At 40.7% G+C, this 18604-nt stretch overlaps 1 protein-coding gene across 1 annotated transcript in view; it reads right to left on the reverse strand.

The window, feature by feature from the left end:
* LOC310960763 (multiple PDZ domain protein) overlaps window positions 1-18604 on the reverse strand; it is a gene marked incomplete at its 3' end in the record, with an annotated part of 39505 nt that overhangs the window by 7807 nt on the left and 13094 nt on the right. The window contains exons 18-30 of the mRNA XM_083932561.1: window positions 17848-17971; window positions 15466-15664; window positions 9545-9859; window positions 7583-7783; window positions 6823-7000; window positions 6026-6136; window positions 5559-5624; window positions 5043-5105; window positions 4451-4550; window positions 1833-2041; window positions 1288-1379; window positions 1048-1177; window positions 861-947 (exon numbers count right to left, since the gene is read on the reverse strand). Coding sequence (XP_083788687.1) covers window positions 861-947; window positions 1048-1177; window positions 1288-1379; window positions 1833-2041; window positions 4451-4550; window positions 5043-5105; window positions 5559-5624; window positions 6026-6136; window positions 6823-7000; window positions 7583-7783; window positions 9545-9859; window positions 15466-15664; window positions 17848-17971 — 1875 coding nt within the window. The remainder of the gene's footprint in view (window positions 1-860; window positions 948-1047; window positions 1178-1287; window positions 1380-1832; window positions 2042-4450; window positions 4551-5042; window positions 5106-5558; window positions 5625-6025; window positions 6137-6822; window positions 7001-7582; window positions 7784-9544; window positions 9860-15465; window positions 15665-17847; window positions 17972-18604) is intronic.

The raw sequence follows: 18604 nt of genomic DNA on the forward strand, positions 1-18604 counted from the left end.
GAGTTAAAAAGAAAAGGAAGTGTTATTTCAGAGATGAAGAGCGGGATTGTACATGTGAAAATATGACCAGGCTATGTAAAATGATGCATTGTTATAGATTAAACTACCCAACAGTCAATACTCTACTTTAACTGGCTAAAACAAGTAGAGCTGCTTACAACTGTATGCATCAGTAATACTTATCCAATAATATAACTTAAGAGTCTTACAGGGGCCATACAATTATAATTTATAATGTGATTCATACATACAGCAGAGAGGAACAAATTACACTGATTTGGTTAAGATCATAAACTGTAAAGATAGACGGCTGGACAGCTTCCCTAAAATTAAGCCAAAACATCTGGATGGCCTGGGACTGGTGGCTGGCTGCAGTGTAGGTCATAAATTCTACTCCCTCCATGTTAGCAGATGGGACATGGGCCAAACTAAAAAAATAATCAAATTTGTCAAATATTCTTTCCTAAATATGTTTTTTTTATCATATTTGGTAGATGCAAGTGTTTGTTCGAGAGTTAATTTCTTCTGATAAGTTTGCTTTTAATTTGTTTTTTGATGTTATAAAAACGGGGTGAAACTTCCTGACCAATAGCGTGGATTGACTCAGGATTGGTCACACAGGTTTACATCTGCTCCACCACCCCCATCGCTACTGCTGGTGTTTGTCTGGATGCAAAATTACAAGATGGCAGCGCCCATATCCAGGATATTTTGGCTTTGCTTTTGTACAGTGGGAGTAAGTGGAGATGCTTCATCCATGTTTACATACAGTCTTTGGTTGAGATACAGTAATAGCATATAGGCTACATGAAGGAACAATTTTTTTCAAAGATTATGACGATGCGCTGGTGATATCACACCTTACTCGCAGTGCCGTGCTGGATCAGGGACCTGGCCACCACTCCTTCCCTGGACTCTGCCAAGCAAAGGCCAAGACCTACATGATCCTGGAGGGAGATTAAAAAAAGCAGACAAAGAAATCTGTTAGATATGTTCAGCTAGAGGCCTGAGAATGGTTAACTCCAAGATTTACTGAAGGTATTGTACCTGAGGTAGCATGATGTGCTGGATGTCTTCTGATAATCCTTTGCGCTCTGCAGAGTCTATCTGGGAGTCGACTGTGTCCTCGCACTCTGTTGTGGAACCCTGTGCTGTTCGACCAGGAGCTGCTTTATTCCTAGAAAAAGAAAAAGAAATATGGTGTTATTCCTGAGCTGGTAATCAAACAACTCAGACATCCTTAAAGTTTGGGAAAAACAAATGCCACTAGAAAAAAAATAATGTTACCTGATGAGAATGATTTTGACTCTAGATGGAGCGTTATTGATTATGGTGGAGGCGTTTTGGTGACTTCGGCCATACAAGATCTGACCATTGATCTGGAAGAAAAATGACATCATGTACTCACCATGTTGTCTCCTCAAATATTTTTCCCTTTATTCCAGCCCCCCCATCACATAAATCTGCTTTTCACCATCGTCTTCTGACTCCATGCCCCCTCTCAGCCGTCAGCCTCTCCTCTACCTCGACATTCCTCATTACCTCTATTACACGGTTGCTCATCCCGAGAATCCAGCCCAGCACTAACCATCCTTCAAATGGTAATTTGTCAGATTAATCTACTCTGTGGGCACTCAATGCTCTCTACTCATCCATGCCTCCTACCTATAACCCACTGCTCTCTTTCTGCTGCTCTCAATTTTGACTCTGATATTTTGTCTCTCTCTCTAGGACTCAAACTCTTCTTGCCCTCCTAAAAACTCTCCCATCTGTTAGTCTTGACCCCTCCTAACTTATTGTCCCTTACTGTTCCTGTTCCCTTTCCTCCTTACCTCCAGTAGCTCATCTCCAACCCGTATCCTTCCATCTAAACCAGCAGGTCCTTGAGGGTCTATATCTGACACGTGAACACTCATGCGGGCCCTGGAACCATCCTTGTTCCCTGAGAGGCTGATTCCCAGGCCGGGAGCCTGAGGGTCTTTCTCCAGCTCAATCATATGGAGCTTCCCAGACAGGCTGCCATAACGCTGAAGCATCTTTTCTAGGAGAGGCAAGAGTTAACACGGATGAAAAGGATATGATGAAAAACTGTGGAATGCTACATGTTATGACTATCACTTGATATGCAGAGAAAACATTACACTTTAAAGGGAGCTTCTGTGTGAGTGTGTGACAATGCAACTGTGTCTACTGTATATACGCATGTATTTAAGGTCAGCACATAGATATTTGCCCCTATTTTGTAGGGACAGGTTTCAAATCTGCTTTCAAAATGTTTGGATGTGGTGCACATTTGTTAAACCTCAAGGGTACAGACAATGTACTTTGAATGCAAACAGAAACTTTGTTTGTTTACAAGAAAGCTCAACAGGGGCCTGTTTCACAAAGCAGGTTCAAAAAACTCTGAGTCTAACCCTGAACTCTGAGTTGATCTACTCTGAGATAGGAAACTCTGAGTTTTCGGTTCCAGAACAGCAGATTTGCGTTAGGTTGATCAACTCAGAGTAGTTTGACCTGGAGTTAAGCGCGTGCACCACAAGTAAAAAAAGACAGCGTCAATGGAGCCCTGATTCAACGAGTCACCATGGCAACGGGGAAGCGGAGGGCTACGCTACAACCGGAAATGGAAATATTAATGCGCTCATACGGAGAGTTTGAGCAGGTTTACACCGCTGCTGCAGCAAAAGAGAGGGAGACGGTGCGGGAGGACATTGCGGCTCGGGTCAGTGCGTAAGTTTAAATGTAGTTCTGTTGCAATCACAGTAATATCACAGGGGGAACTGCATGAGTGGGAGCCTATTAATTTATTTCATTTAAGTGCAACCCCGCGGGGGAGAAGCGCAGCTTAAGATGAAACATAAAAACATTTTTCAAACAGGTAAAACCTCAGCACAGTCTCATGGTGACGCCTCATTTTGAGCAGGTTTTACATGGTAAAGTAAATATTACCGTAAGTGGCTGTTTTTTATTCAACATGTAAATGTTGTATAAAAATCTCCCATTTGCAAAAAAAAAAGCAGCGCAACACACAATATCTGCTGTGATATGAGAGCATTACTGGTTGTTAATGTTGGAAATGTAAGGACGGATGAGATGGACTGTGACATGAAACGGTGTTGTGCCGTATTCAGCCCCCTCGCATTATAGGTGATATTCTGGATCAGAAGGCTGTATAGGAGTAGTTTATATACCGGTAACCCAACTAAAAGCACACACTTTTGAACCTATGAATTGCAAGAAAAGCTGGGATTATATTTAGAAACGCTAAGTCACATACATTCAACTTGCTCAAAAGATCCATTTCATTCATTTTGTAATTATGGCTGCAGCATATTAAGGAGGTCTATGCGCGGTCTGATAAAACTCCCGTTTGCAAAAAAACGCAGCGCAACACAGAATATCTGCTGAGATATGAAACGGTACCGCTCAAAAAGAGAATTGCCTGGAAATGCAAGAACATCTATAATCAATAGTTTGATAATCATCTCCCGACGAATATATAATTATCTGCGCAGTAATGCTGCAGCTTCATCCACGGGATTGTTATCAGAAGGACACGCCATGGTAGTGAAATAGTCGCAACCTAATATGACTTCTAATGACTGATGTTTGCAGTGATTTTCTGAAAAAACAGACGGAACTTTACTACGCCAAAACTCGCCCGCTGACTGAATGAATGAGGAAATGGCTGAAAGAGGGCGGAGACAGAGAGAAACTCAAGGTTTTCTGAGAAAAACCTGGTCCCGACCAGGTTAGTTTCAGAGAGCATGTGACCATGGTAACTGACCGAGAGGTTAAGTTACCTCTCTTTGTGAAACAGGCTAGAGTTACCCCTCTGTCTCTGGTTTGAGTTACCTCCCTTTGTGAAACGGAAAACTCAGAGTTTCCCTCATTTCAGGGTTAACAGACTCAGAGTTTTCACTAAACCTGCTTTGTGAAACAGGCCCCAGGGCTCTTTTAAAACTACGAGTGCATAAAGCAAACCAAATAATGCATAACACCAAAGAGAGTGAAAATCTCAGTTCTCATGTAAAAAAAAACCTGAAATAAAATCCATTCATACAAATGAAAGTTGATTTCCCGGAACATACTGTAGAGCAAAGTTCTTTAGGCTTTAATACATTATCATTAGAACCTGGCCAACTGGCTCCACATGTGAATGCCATGAAAATAATTTGCTCATATGGCTCTAGGGGGCTTTCAAATAATGGACCCTTTAGATACATTGTGATACAGTGTGATCATCAAAAAAAGTATTTTCTGAATGTGTGTGAGACTCCTGACATTTCTATTTGAGTATTACAGCATTTTCTTTTGTAGTAGAAGTGTAAAGAACTCTCTGGGTCAAAGAGCATAAAGTGAATTGCACTGTCTTAACATGGCCATTTCACTAAAATCCACACACTGCTCCTTTTCCCGTGTAAGTCTGTGTGACTTCTTCATGACTTACTCCTGCCAGTATCTCCCTCGTCTTCAGCTGCTGCCGTGATTGGTGTTGCGCCAGTTATAGGGCTCTTCCGATCTGTCCTATCAGACGTCGGCGAAGATACCTTGGGAGAAGTTTTGCATTATTGAACAGTCAGAGTTGGGGATGCCTCAGGGGTCCTTAAGGCATGAGTTGGACTACCCCTTAGGCTTTTTCAGTGTGCAGCAGTGGGAAAAACTGACGAACAGGATGAATTAATGAACACAGTTTTAATGTCAGCTAAAAATAACATGAAAGATGACCAGAATCATGCATTATTTTGTAACCAACTTACAAGTGGATGGAAAAATAACTTCAAAAGAATGCACTGTCTATTTAGAGAGTTATGCATCTCCACTAAAGAGAAAAACAAAGGCTTTAAACAAACAAGGTAGCTGCTAGGGACTTTGAACTATAAGGGTTCTATCTACAAATATGCACGTTAATTAAGTTTTTGGAAGTTAGCTTAGTGCAAATGCTAATGTTAGGCTGCTTTTAAGATGCTGGATACCCATGATAACACACGCAAACACACGCAAACACATACACTCACAAACACACACAACAACGTACCAACCTTAAAGGGGGTGGGAGTGAAGGGATTTGTAGGGGAGAGACTAAGGAACAGACTCTCTGCTTCCTATGATCATGAAGGGAAACAAAGATAGTTCTATACATGTCATCCCCAAAACAGCAATCTACCTCTCAAAAACCCTTTACAGCTCCTTCATTCTTTTTGGAATACCATGTAGGTGTTAATGATTCATCACTCTCTCTATATAATACATTACATTCTCTACACACTACAGCCAGACACAGCATAACATCAGTAACTGTGTGGGAACAGAAACGGAGAGAAATTACTTCACAACTTGTTATCTCTTACAATAAAGGTAGCGTTCAGGACCTATAACACAAAAAGTAGCTACTGATTTTTGACTCTGTAGAGAAGTACGCAATGTATATCCAGCGAATGGGATTTCCTATATTAGAAAATCATTATTTCAAAACTGGAGTACATTTTACACCACTTTTATCTCTTTAAAAGATAATATAGCAGTGTGAAGCTCAATGTATAGTAGACCATTGTTACCTTGCTGCTGTGCGAGTTCAACTGTGGTGCTGGAGTTAGTCTCTCATGGTTGGTAAGCATAGGGGACTGTGGGAGAAAGACAAGATGCAGAGAAGGCACATGAATAGCAATACAAACATACTGCAGATGCTTGAAATGATAGATCAAATATGTTATGTATGTATTATATACTAGAAAGGTTCTCAGTCAAAGATAACTTTGTTCAATATACTTTGTGTCCAGAGGACATCATATTGTATAATGCTACAAACTCCCACACGAAACATTACTGAAACTTTGTATGTTGCTTTCCAACAGAATATAAACACTGCACCCTCTCTTTGCATTTGCTGCCTATTGATATTGAGTGTGAAAGAATGCTTAAGGGACTCGAACACAACACAATGTAATGTATGCATACCTAGGTATACTTTGCACAATGTATTCTAAGCCTGTAGAAATGTGCTATTTTTTGAAAGCTGCAGTACCTCAGATCTGTGTTGTCCAGACTGGACCAGAAAGAGCACAGAGTCTCCAGCCCTGCGGATGGCCTCCACTGCCTGCTCATGGCTGGCATCTCTTAGGTCCACGCCACACACCTTTGCCAATCAATACACAAACACACACTAACAGCAGATATTGAACAAAAAGACATTTGGCTAATCTTGTGAAATGACCTGGAAAAGAGTCACAATGGTGTGTCAATCCTGTAAATCCCATTTTGCCTTAAAACTGTATTGCTCATTAATATACAACATAGTCTGCAATGACCCAATATAGCCAAAGATATTAAAGACATGGCTACCTTGGAATAATCAATATGGCAAAATGTGATGATATGTTTTCAAGATTCGATATTTGTTGACAAGAGGCACAGAGTAAGCTGCACTGACAAATTTCAGTGTGAAGAATTACTGTAACTGAAACATCTGTGTAAGTGTGGCAGTGAGGTGGTACAATTGCATTGCATAGTGCAATCCTGTTTTGTATAATGACAACAAAGCTTAACATTGGGCCTTTAGTAGATAATAGGTAGGAGTATATAGTATTTTCTGGTTAATTGGGCAACATGATTGTAAGCATCACTATAACATATTATCATCAAATAATCATCTTTCAACAAATGAGATACCACAAACAATAACAGATTACTGCACACGCAGCCGTTATACACACACAGTATACATTATAAAGTGTACACACACACACACACACACACACACACACACACACACACACACACACACACACACACACACACACACACACACACACACACACACACCTCTAGTATCCGGTCTCCAGTCCGAAGGGTGCCATTATGTGCTGCCGGGCTGTCAGGGCTGATGTGCTTGATGAAGACTCCCCTCATCATCTCTCCACTGCTCAGTCTACGGCCCATCCCTCTGCCTCCCATTATGCTGATACCCAGGGACTGGCCCGGTGCTCGAGTCAGCCTCACACTGGAACACAAAGCAGAAAACATCCATATATATTGTGGAACTGAGAACCCTTGGATACGGTGATGATGAATGCATGTTCTCTGTTTGACTGATGAGTGGCTACTTGGTTTGAAGCATTACTCTAGAAATTGAAAAGAAGAGGAACTAATCCAATGGGTGTGCTTTAAAAAAAAATAACGTTCAGTCTCGCTGCTCAGGGCTGTGGATAGAGTTTCAAAGAGCAAGTCAAAAACAATAGAATATTATACCTGCTAGGGAGAAACACAAATAAGCTGGTCTCTGCATGCAGTGCAGCTTATGCGATTTATCCAAGAGGGATGCAGTCATAAACGTGATAAATACAGGTTGTGAAAGTAGTCGGTTTCCCTGGGCCTGAGAAATATGAGCGTGTTGAGTCTGTGCTGCTCTACCCCTGCTGTGAACATAACCTGAGCACACTAGGATTTTGCTAAGCCTGTCTTTGGCAGAAAGAGGATAAAGAGCATCATGGGCAGAGTTTGGAAGAAAAAAGCAGAAAACGGAAAATCTGAACAAAATCTAATGGGAAAATGACATTGTTATTTAAATCAGTGAATCACTAACCTCCTAGGTTGATCCCAAGAAACTGTGGTATGATAATGAAGCTCCTCTTCTCCTTTCTCTTTACCATCTACCTTTATCTCTACCTCCAGCTGTGGAACTTTCCCATCTGCACTACGCTTGTCCTTGTTTCCCTCCAAAATCTCTCCATCTTGTTTTCCTTCCCCACTCTTCTTTTGAGGTAGAGATTTTGGAATCTGCCAACTGATGGTTAAAAAAAACAATCATGATTTTCTTCAAGAGTTTTATTCAGAACAATTATACATTCAATCAATCTATTAATTGATTCATAGATTTACAGAAAAATATAATTATCAATCATTTTGATAATTGATTAATCACTTAAGTCAGTTATCAAGCAAAAATGCTAAATATTTTTTTCATTCCAGCCTTTCAAACGTGAAGAGTTGTTGCATGTTTCTGTTCCGTCATTGTAATGAATGTCTTTAATTTCATCGTCATAAAAAAGTCATAGTATAGTATGTCAGAAAAAGTCTTGTTACAATGTAATACTATGTTATGGCATTAACAATTAAGATTTAAGAGATCGTATTAGTCACATATACAGTAAGTTGTAAAATAATCACAGTATAGTACTTTATAAAAAAGTCATAAAAATAACAATAACAATTGACAGCGTTTTAAACAATTAGCGAAAATAATCGCTAGTTGCCGGTCACTCTGGTAGACTACTAGCAGAATTGCAATGGATAACAAGGTATCTGTACTTTGTTATTTTCTCCAAGTCCTGACAAAATGTGACACATGGCCGATAGGAATTTATATTGGCAGGCCTTGAGAAGATACACTGCTTTAAGTGCAAATAGACCTGAAAATACACATTTTCTGCCATTGAAGTCACAGTAAGGTATAGCGCGCGTGTGTGTGTGTGTGTGTGTGTGTGTGTGTGTGTGTGTGTGTGTGTGTGTGTGTCTTTGTCTATGAACAGAATCTCTCTTCTATATATACACTGTGTATGTATGTGTGAGTGTGAAAGGGGTAGAGAAGGAGAGACTTTTTCATGAATATATTTAACGGTGGAGGGCTGTAATAAGCCCATGGAGGTGAGTGATAGTGGTGCTATCTGCGCAGCAGGAGCCTGTAGCCAGTTAAGTTACAGAAGAGGGCAGAACAAATGGTTCCACCAGGGCTGAAAGAGAGCGGCCAGGAGAGGGGGATAGGACCAATGCAAGGAGGAGAGGGAAAATGAGGTAACGAAAAAAGGAAAGAGAGAGAGAGAGAGAGAGAGAGAGAGAGAGAGAAAGGGAGTGCGAGAGAGAGAGAGAGATGAGAGACAGATGTAGACACAAAGCATCAAGAGAGAAGTAGAGCAGAGAAAGAGGCAAAGACAATGTATTGAAAGATAAGGGTGAACAAAAAGCTGCAGAGAGAAATGGGAGTGAGTGAGGGAGGAGAAAGGCAGAGGCAAGAAGATGGAGCGAAAGCAGGGACAGACAGAAGCGAAACAATTCCTTTTCGCTGACAGTCAGCACTGAGATCCATAAGCGAACAGCTAAATATAACTCAGAGATTCAACATTCAGAGGAGCTTTTGCCTCTTCCACAAAGAAGAATGGAGAAGAGAAAATATGGACTGGAAGGGACTCAAACTGTGGTGGTAATGTTTCCTTCATGGATACGGTTAATTAAAGTGTCAGATAATAACTCAGATCATTAGTATGCCTTAAGCTGCAGGGTAACTCAAATGTGGGATGTGCTACAGTAATAAGACCCCTAGCTGCTATAAAAATCAAAAGCCTAAGTTTAACACATAGAACCCACAGCAGGCAGGAGTGTATAGAATGTATTTCATAGGGTGGATTCTACAGCAAACATATGAACATGTAATAAAGCTGGAGCCTTGAAGTCTAATAAACCCTGAGACAGGTTTATCTTGCACTCTGGGGCCTGAGTAGGGATAAGGTGACCATAAATAATAGGCCAAGACCTCTGGATCTTACATTACCTTGAGGTTGGGGCTGGGGTGACGGTAGGGAGTAAGGCTGGGCTTTTGAATGGAGCTTTGGATGGAGCAGAGAGTCTGACTACTGCTGGATCTGGAGCTGTGGCTTTAAATTTGACTGAGGCGGAGGGTTTGAGGGTGGATGAAGCTGCAGCTCTGACTGGCCCGGGGGAGCTGGCCGGGGCTGAGGCAGGTTCTGGAGAAGGAGTTGTTGGGGTGGGTGAGGAAGAGGCACCGTCTGCTGGTATGGACGCCAGAGGGGGTAAACACAGTTGAGAACGGTACTCATCCATCTGATGAGCTGGGACATAGGTTATGCTGAGGGCAGGGGAAAGAAAAGTAGGGGGTGGGGCGAAAACATGTCAATAATATTATGACTTAAGATTTAACATCTACACATTTATTCACCAAACAATGACTAACAGGATGACAAGGAATGAGACAAATGACATGGCATGACAAGATAGAATACCTCTGCCAGTGAAGGAAGGAATAATGAAATGTTATGGGTTAAAGGAATAGCCTGAAATTTTAAAAGATTATTTAATTCACTTTCTTTTGGAGAGCTAGATGAAAAGATTGATACAATTCTCATGTTTGTACTGTTAAACAGATATATGCTTTTCTTAGCAAAAAGAGTGGATGCTAAATTATGTATCCTACTATGGAGAAAGCATGACTTTTATTGGCTGGTACTTGTTGCCTTTGATGGTTGCGGTTGGTTAGTTTAGGCATCCAAAGTTATATTGTTTATGGCAAGAATATCAGGGTAAGCCAATAATTGGGAGAGTAGGACACCATCCTATGAAAAATGTATCATAGACTGGACACGGGGAAAACATCTAGCTTTTCAAAGGTACAACAATATGCCAACTAGCATTATTAAAACTGCTACCACACGGACCACCGCAGCCTCGCTCACTGATTAAAAACGACATAGCATTGTGTAAAAAAACAAATACACTCTGTTTAAAAATGATTACAATAAATACCTCATTGTATCAGAGGTAATGTTATGGAGCAGAGCAAACTTGTGGATGTTTTTACATTTTACCTTAAAATAAATAATGCTTAATATTTCTAATCATCATTAGTAATTGATTAGAAACTAATATTTCACATGTTTTAATCTTAGACCTAACCTGAAAAAATTCAATAAACAATCACTAACTTTACGGCTGCTGGTTTGAAGTGCTCTAAGATTATAGATGTGCCCTACTCCATTAAAGCAGTTCTTACCTTTCTGGCATTTCTTCACTTTTCTTTTGTAATCTTAAAATGCCCCCTAATAAGCGTATGGCACACTAAAATATAAAATAAATCTACCAAATGTTGAAACTATATTCAATTATCATATATTTCTGAGAAAAGTCTGACCAATGTTCCGAGCTTCCTGCCTGTCCGTCACTCCGTTTCACTTCTGTTTCACTTCTGTTTCACTTCTGTTTCACTTCTGTTTCAAGTGCACTAGAATGCCTGTCAAAGTGGAACTTCCTACTAGAGAACTTGGGGTAGGTTCGATCTCCATCAAATTCGATAGTAGAAGGTTCAATTTTGACAGGCATTCCAGAGCACTTTACCTAGTTGGAGGTCCGAAACTTCAGATTTCCATGGCACTGGAACGCATCATTTCTCTCTCACCACACGTGTCGGGGGACGAGGGAGTGTCAGAGGTCAGGCAGGGGGAAGAAGGTGCGACTTTTGAGGGAAGCTGTGAGACATGCAAAATGGTAAGAATTGCTTTAACAATGCCTGTGTTGCAGCAAGTACATGATAAAAAAAATGTGACTAAATTGTTATTTTAAATTCATTCATTGTTGGATAGGATAACGCTCCGGGTTGTCTGTATTTCTTTGAACTAATCACAATCGTCTTGGACTGTGCTAAGCCTCGGACGGTGCTCTTTCAAAACAGATAGCAAAGATAGGGGAAGTGACCTGACAGCATCCAAGCACTGTACATTCAGTAAGCCAGAAACGAAAGTGTCGAGGACATCATTTAAGCACCCTAAACCCGCCCCTTCCAACTTCCATTCTTGTGTGACGCTACCAGTAGACATGCTGTTTGAGTCTGCTGAAAGAGCCAACTTCTCTCTTCCACTCATGGTGGCAGATTGAATATGGAAGTCTTTCACGCTAAGCTGTTGTGACTGAGCCATGTGGACAGCCTGTCGTGTCTCAACAGAGGCAGTTTGATAGTGACTAGCCCTCACCCTTCTATGTCTGTCTTATTCAGAAGCTGCCAAAGCAACTCATCTGCCTCCACTCTCTGTTAGTTTGTCTGCAGTGCTGTCAGAAGGAGGCAGTGTGAGCATGTGTGCGGATTAGTGTTTTTTTGTGTGTGTGTGTGTGTGTGTGTGTGTGTGTGTGTGTATGTTCATCTGTGCGTGTTATATTGTGATGCGCATCTACGTGAGGCTCTTTAAAACGCTCTTTTATTCAGAAGTGCACTGTTCAAGGTGAGATGAGCGATGAATTATTCAGAGATATTTCCCATAGCACGAAAAAGGTGTTTTTGGAGGTTAGACCATTGAAAGGCTGTGTTTGTGTGTGTATATATGTGTGTGCCTATAAAAGCAAGAGAGAGAGAGAGAGAAAGAGAGGGAGAAAGAGACAGAGAGGTTAAGAGAGAGTGAGTGGGTGTTTTGCAGGGCAGCACGGTGGCGGAGGTGGGGCACATCTCCAATCAGCCAAACAAGCATTGTCAATGTGGAGCCACAACTGCTGGCGATAGAACAAGTAATAATTTACCCAATTTACCCTCAGGCAATCTTTAAAATTTCATCAGCTCTTCTAATTTAACATGACTGCAGCGGCTCTCTCAACTATGACTGCAGTGTCAATAACAAGGTGGTAACAGAGATCCAAAGTGAGATGAGATTTATATGTGATGATGCAGTGAAAGTCATGTTTGTGACCACGGACACCACATATTTATATTTATGATGTACATATACCCACTCATTCGAGTCACACAGAGTGTCAAGATCTGCATGGGTAGATCTAGAAAATGTGAGCAGTGTTTAATGAAATGTTTTCCCTCAGTGGCTCATTGTTCATCGCGTTCCCAAAGGACCTTTCTACATTCTCTCAAAACTTGAAAACTTTTTCTAGCAGACACATTGAAACTATAACATGAGGTAAAGTGCATATAAATGTATTATAAATAACTTTGCTATATAACTGTCTGGAATCTTGTTTTAAATGTGCCACATGTGTCCTATTTATATGCTTTGCCCAGAGCAGGGCCTTGTTTCGTGTCCCTGACTAAAATCTTGCAAATTTAGGAACAGCTAGGATACCATAATGTGTAACATTTTAGCCACACACTATTGGCAACATTATAACCTACATTATAACCTTGTGAGGTAGTAACTGTGGTGATAGGTTGCATTTGAGTGATGTGCAGTTGTGTACACTTTCATATACAGCTCAAAATATATTATATACAGAGATACGGCCAATGATATCATTCACACATTTTAAAATGAGTTGCAAATTTCAGTATATCAATATCTAGCGATCTAGCATTTAGTGCCAGGGGATTGCAACTTGCCTGGGGTACACTTAGAAATGCATTGATTGTGTCGGGGGTAGGGAAGCATCCTCAAATATGTTCTCCTAATTGCTTTCATTAGCAGTTGTAAGTTGTTTCATAAATTATGGCTTATTGATATTTTCTTAATATTAGGTCAAGACCGGCTTCTCGAAGGGGGAAGGATTTTGCAAGGCACAAATACATATGGGACCCTATGAAACGATAGTAAATAATCAAAATAAGGCAGATTATGGCCCTTCTAGAGATTCTAGAGAAGTGAAGCCCCAGTCATGATGTTTTCTGTGATGTAGAGTTAGAAAAATAAAATAAAAATGACTGTGTTTCCTGTACATCATACAGGTGTATTGTTATTGTTATTGTGCCCGATTTGACATCTTCTGTTCAACTCAGCAGATGCCTTAATTAGCGAGAATAAGTTAAAACACCTGTTTGGGTGTGCAGAGTCTTAAAGCACCAGGCCTTTTTCGCAGAAGGCTTTTGGACATGTCAACACAGGTGTAAACAATGAAAATCAAGATGGCTGACCTATATTTAGCTGCATGCTTTGCAGGGTCCTGATCTCTATCACATTGTCATGACTAGAATGAAGCCATTGTTTGAGGTGATCTACTTGAAATACTGGGAAAACACACAAAAAAAGGTAGACTGACTTCATTCTCTGCTTAGGTCACCTTTTCGCCACTATATCTTCACACTTTCAATTGTTGTTTGTTGCTATATTATTGTTTTAAATGTTGAGTATAGACCCTTTAATGTTATTAGTACCACCTGAGCTTTTCCTACCATGACTGTTGGTGACTGAAAAAGGCCCTGTTACAGCACTGCATAAAGTAAAAAAAAACGGCTCATAAAATTCAGTTAATTTTATGTCTTTGCTTTCCTAAAAACAACAACTTTATTATTAATAATAATAATAACAAAACATAATAAAAACAGATACAGAAATGAATAGAACATGTACTGATGTGACTGTGCTTGATAATATATAATGTGGCACGTCACAGTCAAAGGTCTTTCTCTACAACAATTGTTAAGGAATGTGAAGCAGCACTTGAGCCATTGTTAAGTGGGTGACGCACATAGTTTTGCATATACAGTACAGCCACCCAGTAAACAGGGAACAGGTGATTCAGAGGGGGCTCATTGATGTCAAGCTTTTTTTTCCTCCTCATACTAGTATCTCTCATACTACTGTATTTGGGATGGGTGTTTTGACCTAAAATCTATATCAATTGTTTCAAATTTTTTGCAATGACGGTATTATATCATGGTATTATAAAATGAAATGGGATACTCCACTCATGATTCTACCTCTTTTCACTATATTGGCAATGTAAGGCAAATTATTATAAGAAAGAATGTGTTTATTGGCTTCGAATATGAATGAAAAATGTATAGGCCTATATGTGTTTTAGGAGGAGTAGCCTGCCCCATAATGTAGTTTAATAAGTACATGTAACATGATAAGTTAATACTTAGTCGAACAGCCATGCTATTATTCTGCTGATCAACTATATCTGAGCAATAAAATAATTTCCCACATATAGAGCATATAGACCCGCTTGTGAATAGCCACTCGTTTATGTGTCCTCTCTAAATCAAAACATGATAATGCGTGCCATAACTTTGACAAGTTAGTCTATGTTCTTAACAAAAACGCTGTACATGTACTAGCACTATATACATACTGTAGCTGCTAGCACGCAAGTGGAAGTATCTCCATTATGTGTGTGTTAAAACCAAAATGTGTGTGTTCACAGTACTGCAAAATCCATGTTGTGGCAGAACATAACACCAGTGATGGTGACGAAACCAGTATACCACCAACTCCTAGTCAGAATATATTCAACCTCTGCCTGAAATGCTACGTTTTTGTGCCTGTCTCATTCAGCTCCCCTCCTAAAAAAGTTGTATCTTTTCTCATTGGTCATCATTTCTGGGTTTTCTGCATCAAAGCCCTTTGCTTTTTTGGGAAAATGCTCTTGAAGGTAGGCAGTTGATTGCTGAATAGAAGGTTGTTGCGCAGCAGTGTGGAAACAGCTTCAGAGTCTGTGCTCCAAGATTTCACCAGATGTATGACTGTAAAGGCTCTGTAGCTAAACTTTCTGCCTATATAAGTTGTTAGCTTGTTTAAATGCAGTTTCGGACTACAGGTTGTGTGCATTTCTCTTCGGATTGAGTGTTTTGATACTTTAACATTATGTATATAAAAAGACATCCCTCTTTTTACAATATCGTTCAAAATGCATGAGTGTTTTGTGAGCTACACGGTGACGTAAAAAGTAAATATCACCTTTTATTTCTTTCAGCCCAGAACAAAACCCTCAGCATATTGCAATGCCATTGGCCAGTGACTGGCTCCTCACCTTATCTCTGGCCCTATGACAGAGTGCCTGCGGAGCGTGGCTCTGGCCCTGGCGTCGGTCAGATTTGAGGTAGGTTCTCCGTTGATGGCCAAGATAGCGTCCCCCACCCCCAGCCTGCCATCTTGGCTAACAGAACCCCCTTGGACCACGCTGCGCACCAGCATGCCTGAGCCGTCCTTGATAGCACTCACCGACATCCCTGCCAACACGCACACACATACACAAACACACACATGAGCACAGGTAAGTGAAGGGTTGGCTAAGACTGCTTTGAATGAATGCCAAACAGACAGACAGTCCCCCAAACAAACACCTGACAGTGGCATAATCAGCATAATCAAGACAGACACTAGGCAGATTAGCACACAGACATGGCTACACATGCTTGACATTTACAAGGCATCACCCTTCACAGTCACACTCGCATAAGGTGCACAAACACAATCACACCCACGTAGGGCAGAGGGCACAGGTGACTCGAGGGGTAACATATGCCAGTCGCACAAACACCTGACTTTGGCATTATTAAATCGGACACTAGGCGGATTACATGAACACTTCATTAATGCAGCCAGGTAGAAGCAGGTAAATCAGGCATCGCACCAACTCACACATGCGGGCACACCGTATGCACACACATACACACTGCAGCCATGCAGACAGGAAAGGCTACCACAAATTAGGAAGTCTAGTCTACGTTTCCTGCATACTACATTGCTATCTATCCACTATGCACATCCACAACACTATGGTCGTACATAATTTGAAGTTGGTCAAAGAAATGGCTTTGTGCTTATTTTTGATCAAATAAATCATTTATTGTTTTTTGGTATTACATTCAAATTACAATACAATCATAGTGCCTGGAATACAATCAACCTCAATATACAGCTACTGACGCTGACAAGACAAACAGAAGTCACACATTTCAAACACATGAGAGGAGGTCACAAGTAATAATTATGAATGTCTCAAAATCCCAAGGTTACTATAACACAGCATCAAAATACATTTTTCTATGCTAACTGGTGCAAAAACTTTTCAACAATTCCCACATGAAAAATATTCATATGAAAATCCATTTGTTTTGACCTCAATAAAACTTCTTTACCACAAACTTACAGTAAGAGAAAAAAGGTTTACACCACACAAGAATAAACCAATACTTCTCCCCAGGCTGCATATATTCACGTTTTTAGACAAGCAAGGCAAGAAAAAAAAGACTTAATTTTAGTCCATTAAACCTTCTCCTTACACAACCTGCTTTAAAAGTCAGACAGTCCTTTTAGCACAAACCAACCATGCAATGTACGTACTGTACAAGTTAACATGTCTCATCTCCAATATTGGGCATTAAGTCATAGTCGCACAATGGATAGAATTGTGCATGGCACCTAATAATAGGAAGAATGTAGTGCAAATAGACATTGTACTACAATAATATTGCTCATAGAAAATCCCAAGTATCCGATACAGATACACACTGTAACTCTGCCCAAGCTGAAGCTTTTGCCTCAAATTTATATTAATTTAAATTCACACAAAACACAAGAAATCTGTAAACCCTCCACATTTGGATATCCAGAAAACCAGGCTACATACAATATCTCAACAAGAAGACCTACAGTATTTTAAACAGATGAAAACCAAAGAACGCAGTGAGACACGGAATGTAGGTTATGCCCTTGATTTTCTACCAATGAACATTTACATAATTTAAAAATTTTTACACCCACACACAAGTAGTGTGGTGCTTACTTCAAGCATGTTGCGAGAACACTAATACAAGTTTGTTTCCTTATGCTTTGACACAATGGCCTTTGATGAAAGTGCAGGTGTGCCTCACACCCTGTTTCCTCCCTGTCATGTTTGAAAAACCAATGTAATCTTAACACTGGAGTATAAAAACAAATATATATATAGAAAGCAGCATTTCAATAAATAGCTTTTAATATTACTTCTTAATATTATTTCACATTATCTACACACGCCTATATTAGCCTCTCAAACAAACACAGACACACACATACACAAACACACAAACACACACACACACACAAAGAGACAGACACACTCACACACACAAACACACAAACAGACACACACACACAAAGAGACAGACACACACACACACACACACACACACACACACACACACACACACACACACACACACACACATAGACGCACACACACACACACACATCAACACACACACACACACATTGAAATTATCTCCTCTCTCAAGTATGAGGATAACATCACTTCACCACTCCTCTTCAGGGCAGTCGTCATCACCACCGCCTATTAGAGTCATTATCGCCATGCCAGCGATGTACACACACCAAGACACCATCGCCATGAGAAAGACGGAGAACATACCAAGGCTACGGTTGCCCCGGACAACAGTGATTTTCCTCTCAAAGCTGGTGCGGGGGGGCAGAGGTGGCACTTGCTGCCTATTGCTGTCTTCCATGATGCCGAAACGATGCCTCAACTGCTTTTCCTATGAAAGAGATAATAAAAGGGCATTCATTCAGTCATCTTCAACCGCTTATCCCGGGGTCGGGGTCGCGGGGGGGCTGGAGCCGATCCCAGCTGACATCGGGCGTGAGGCGGGGTACACCCTGGACAGGACGCCAGTCTATCGAGACGTACACAGACAGACAACCATTCACACCTAAGGGCAATTTTTAGAGTCATCAATTTACCTAACACGTGCATGTCTTTCGATTGTGGGAGGAAACCGGAGAACCCGGAGAAAACCCCTGAGACATGGGGAGAACATGCAAACTCCACACAGAAAGGCCCAGGACGGGATGCTGGAACCTTCTCGCTGTGAGGCGACAGTACTAACCACCTCACCACCGTGTAGAGGGCATGTCTGAGTAAAAGCGTGAAGGTTTGGTGACAATTACAACAACTATTGAATGGATTGTCACTATTGAATGGTTTGTAATGACATTTTCTACATAATCGTTGTCCCCAGTGGATATGTTCTAATTACTGTGGCGCTCCTCTGACTTTTCCTTTAGCTCTATAGTCTTGGCTAAAGTTTGTATTTCCTGCTAATTAGCAGCACATGTTAGCATGCTTACGTACTAAACTAAGATGGTCAACATACCTGCTAAACAGCTTG

Source organism: Echiichthys vipera (assembly GCF_963691815.1).
Source record: "Echiichthys vipera genome assembly, chromosome: 2".
Taxonomy (NCBI): Eukaryota; Metazoa; Chordata; class Actinopteri; order Perciformes; family Trachinidae; genus Echiichthys; species Echiichthys vipera.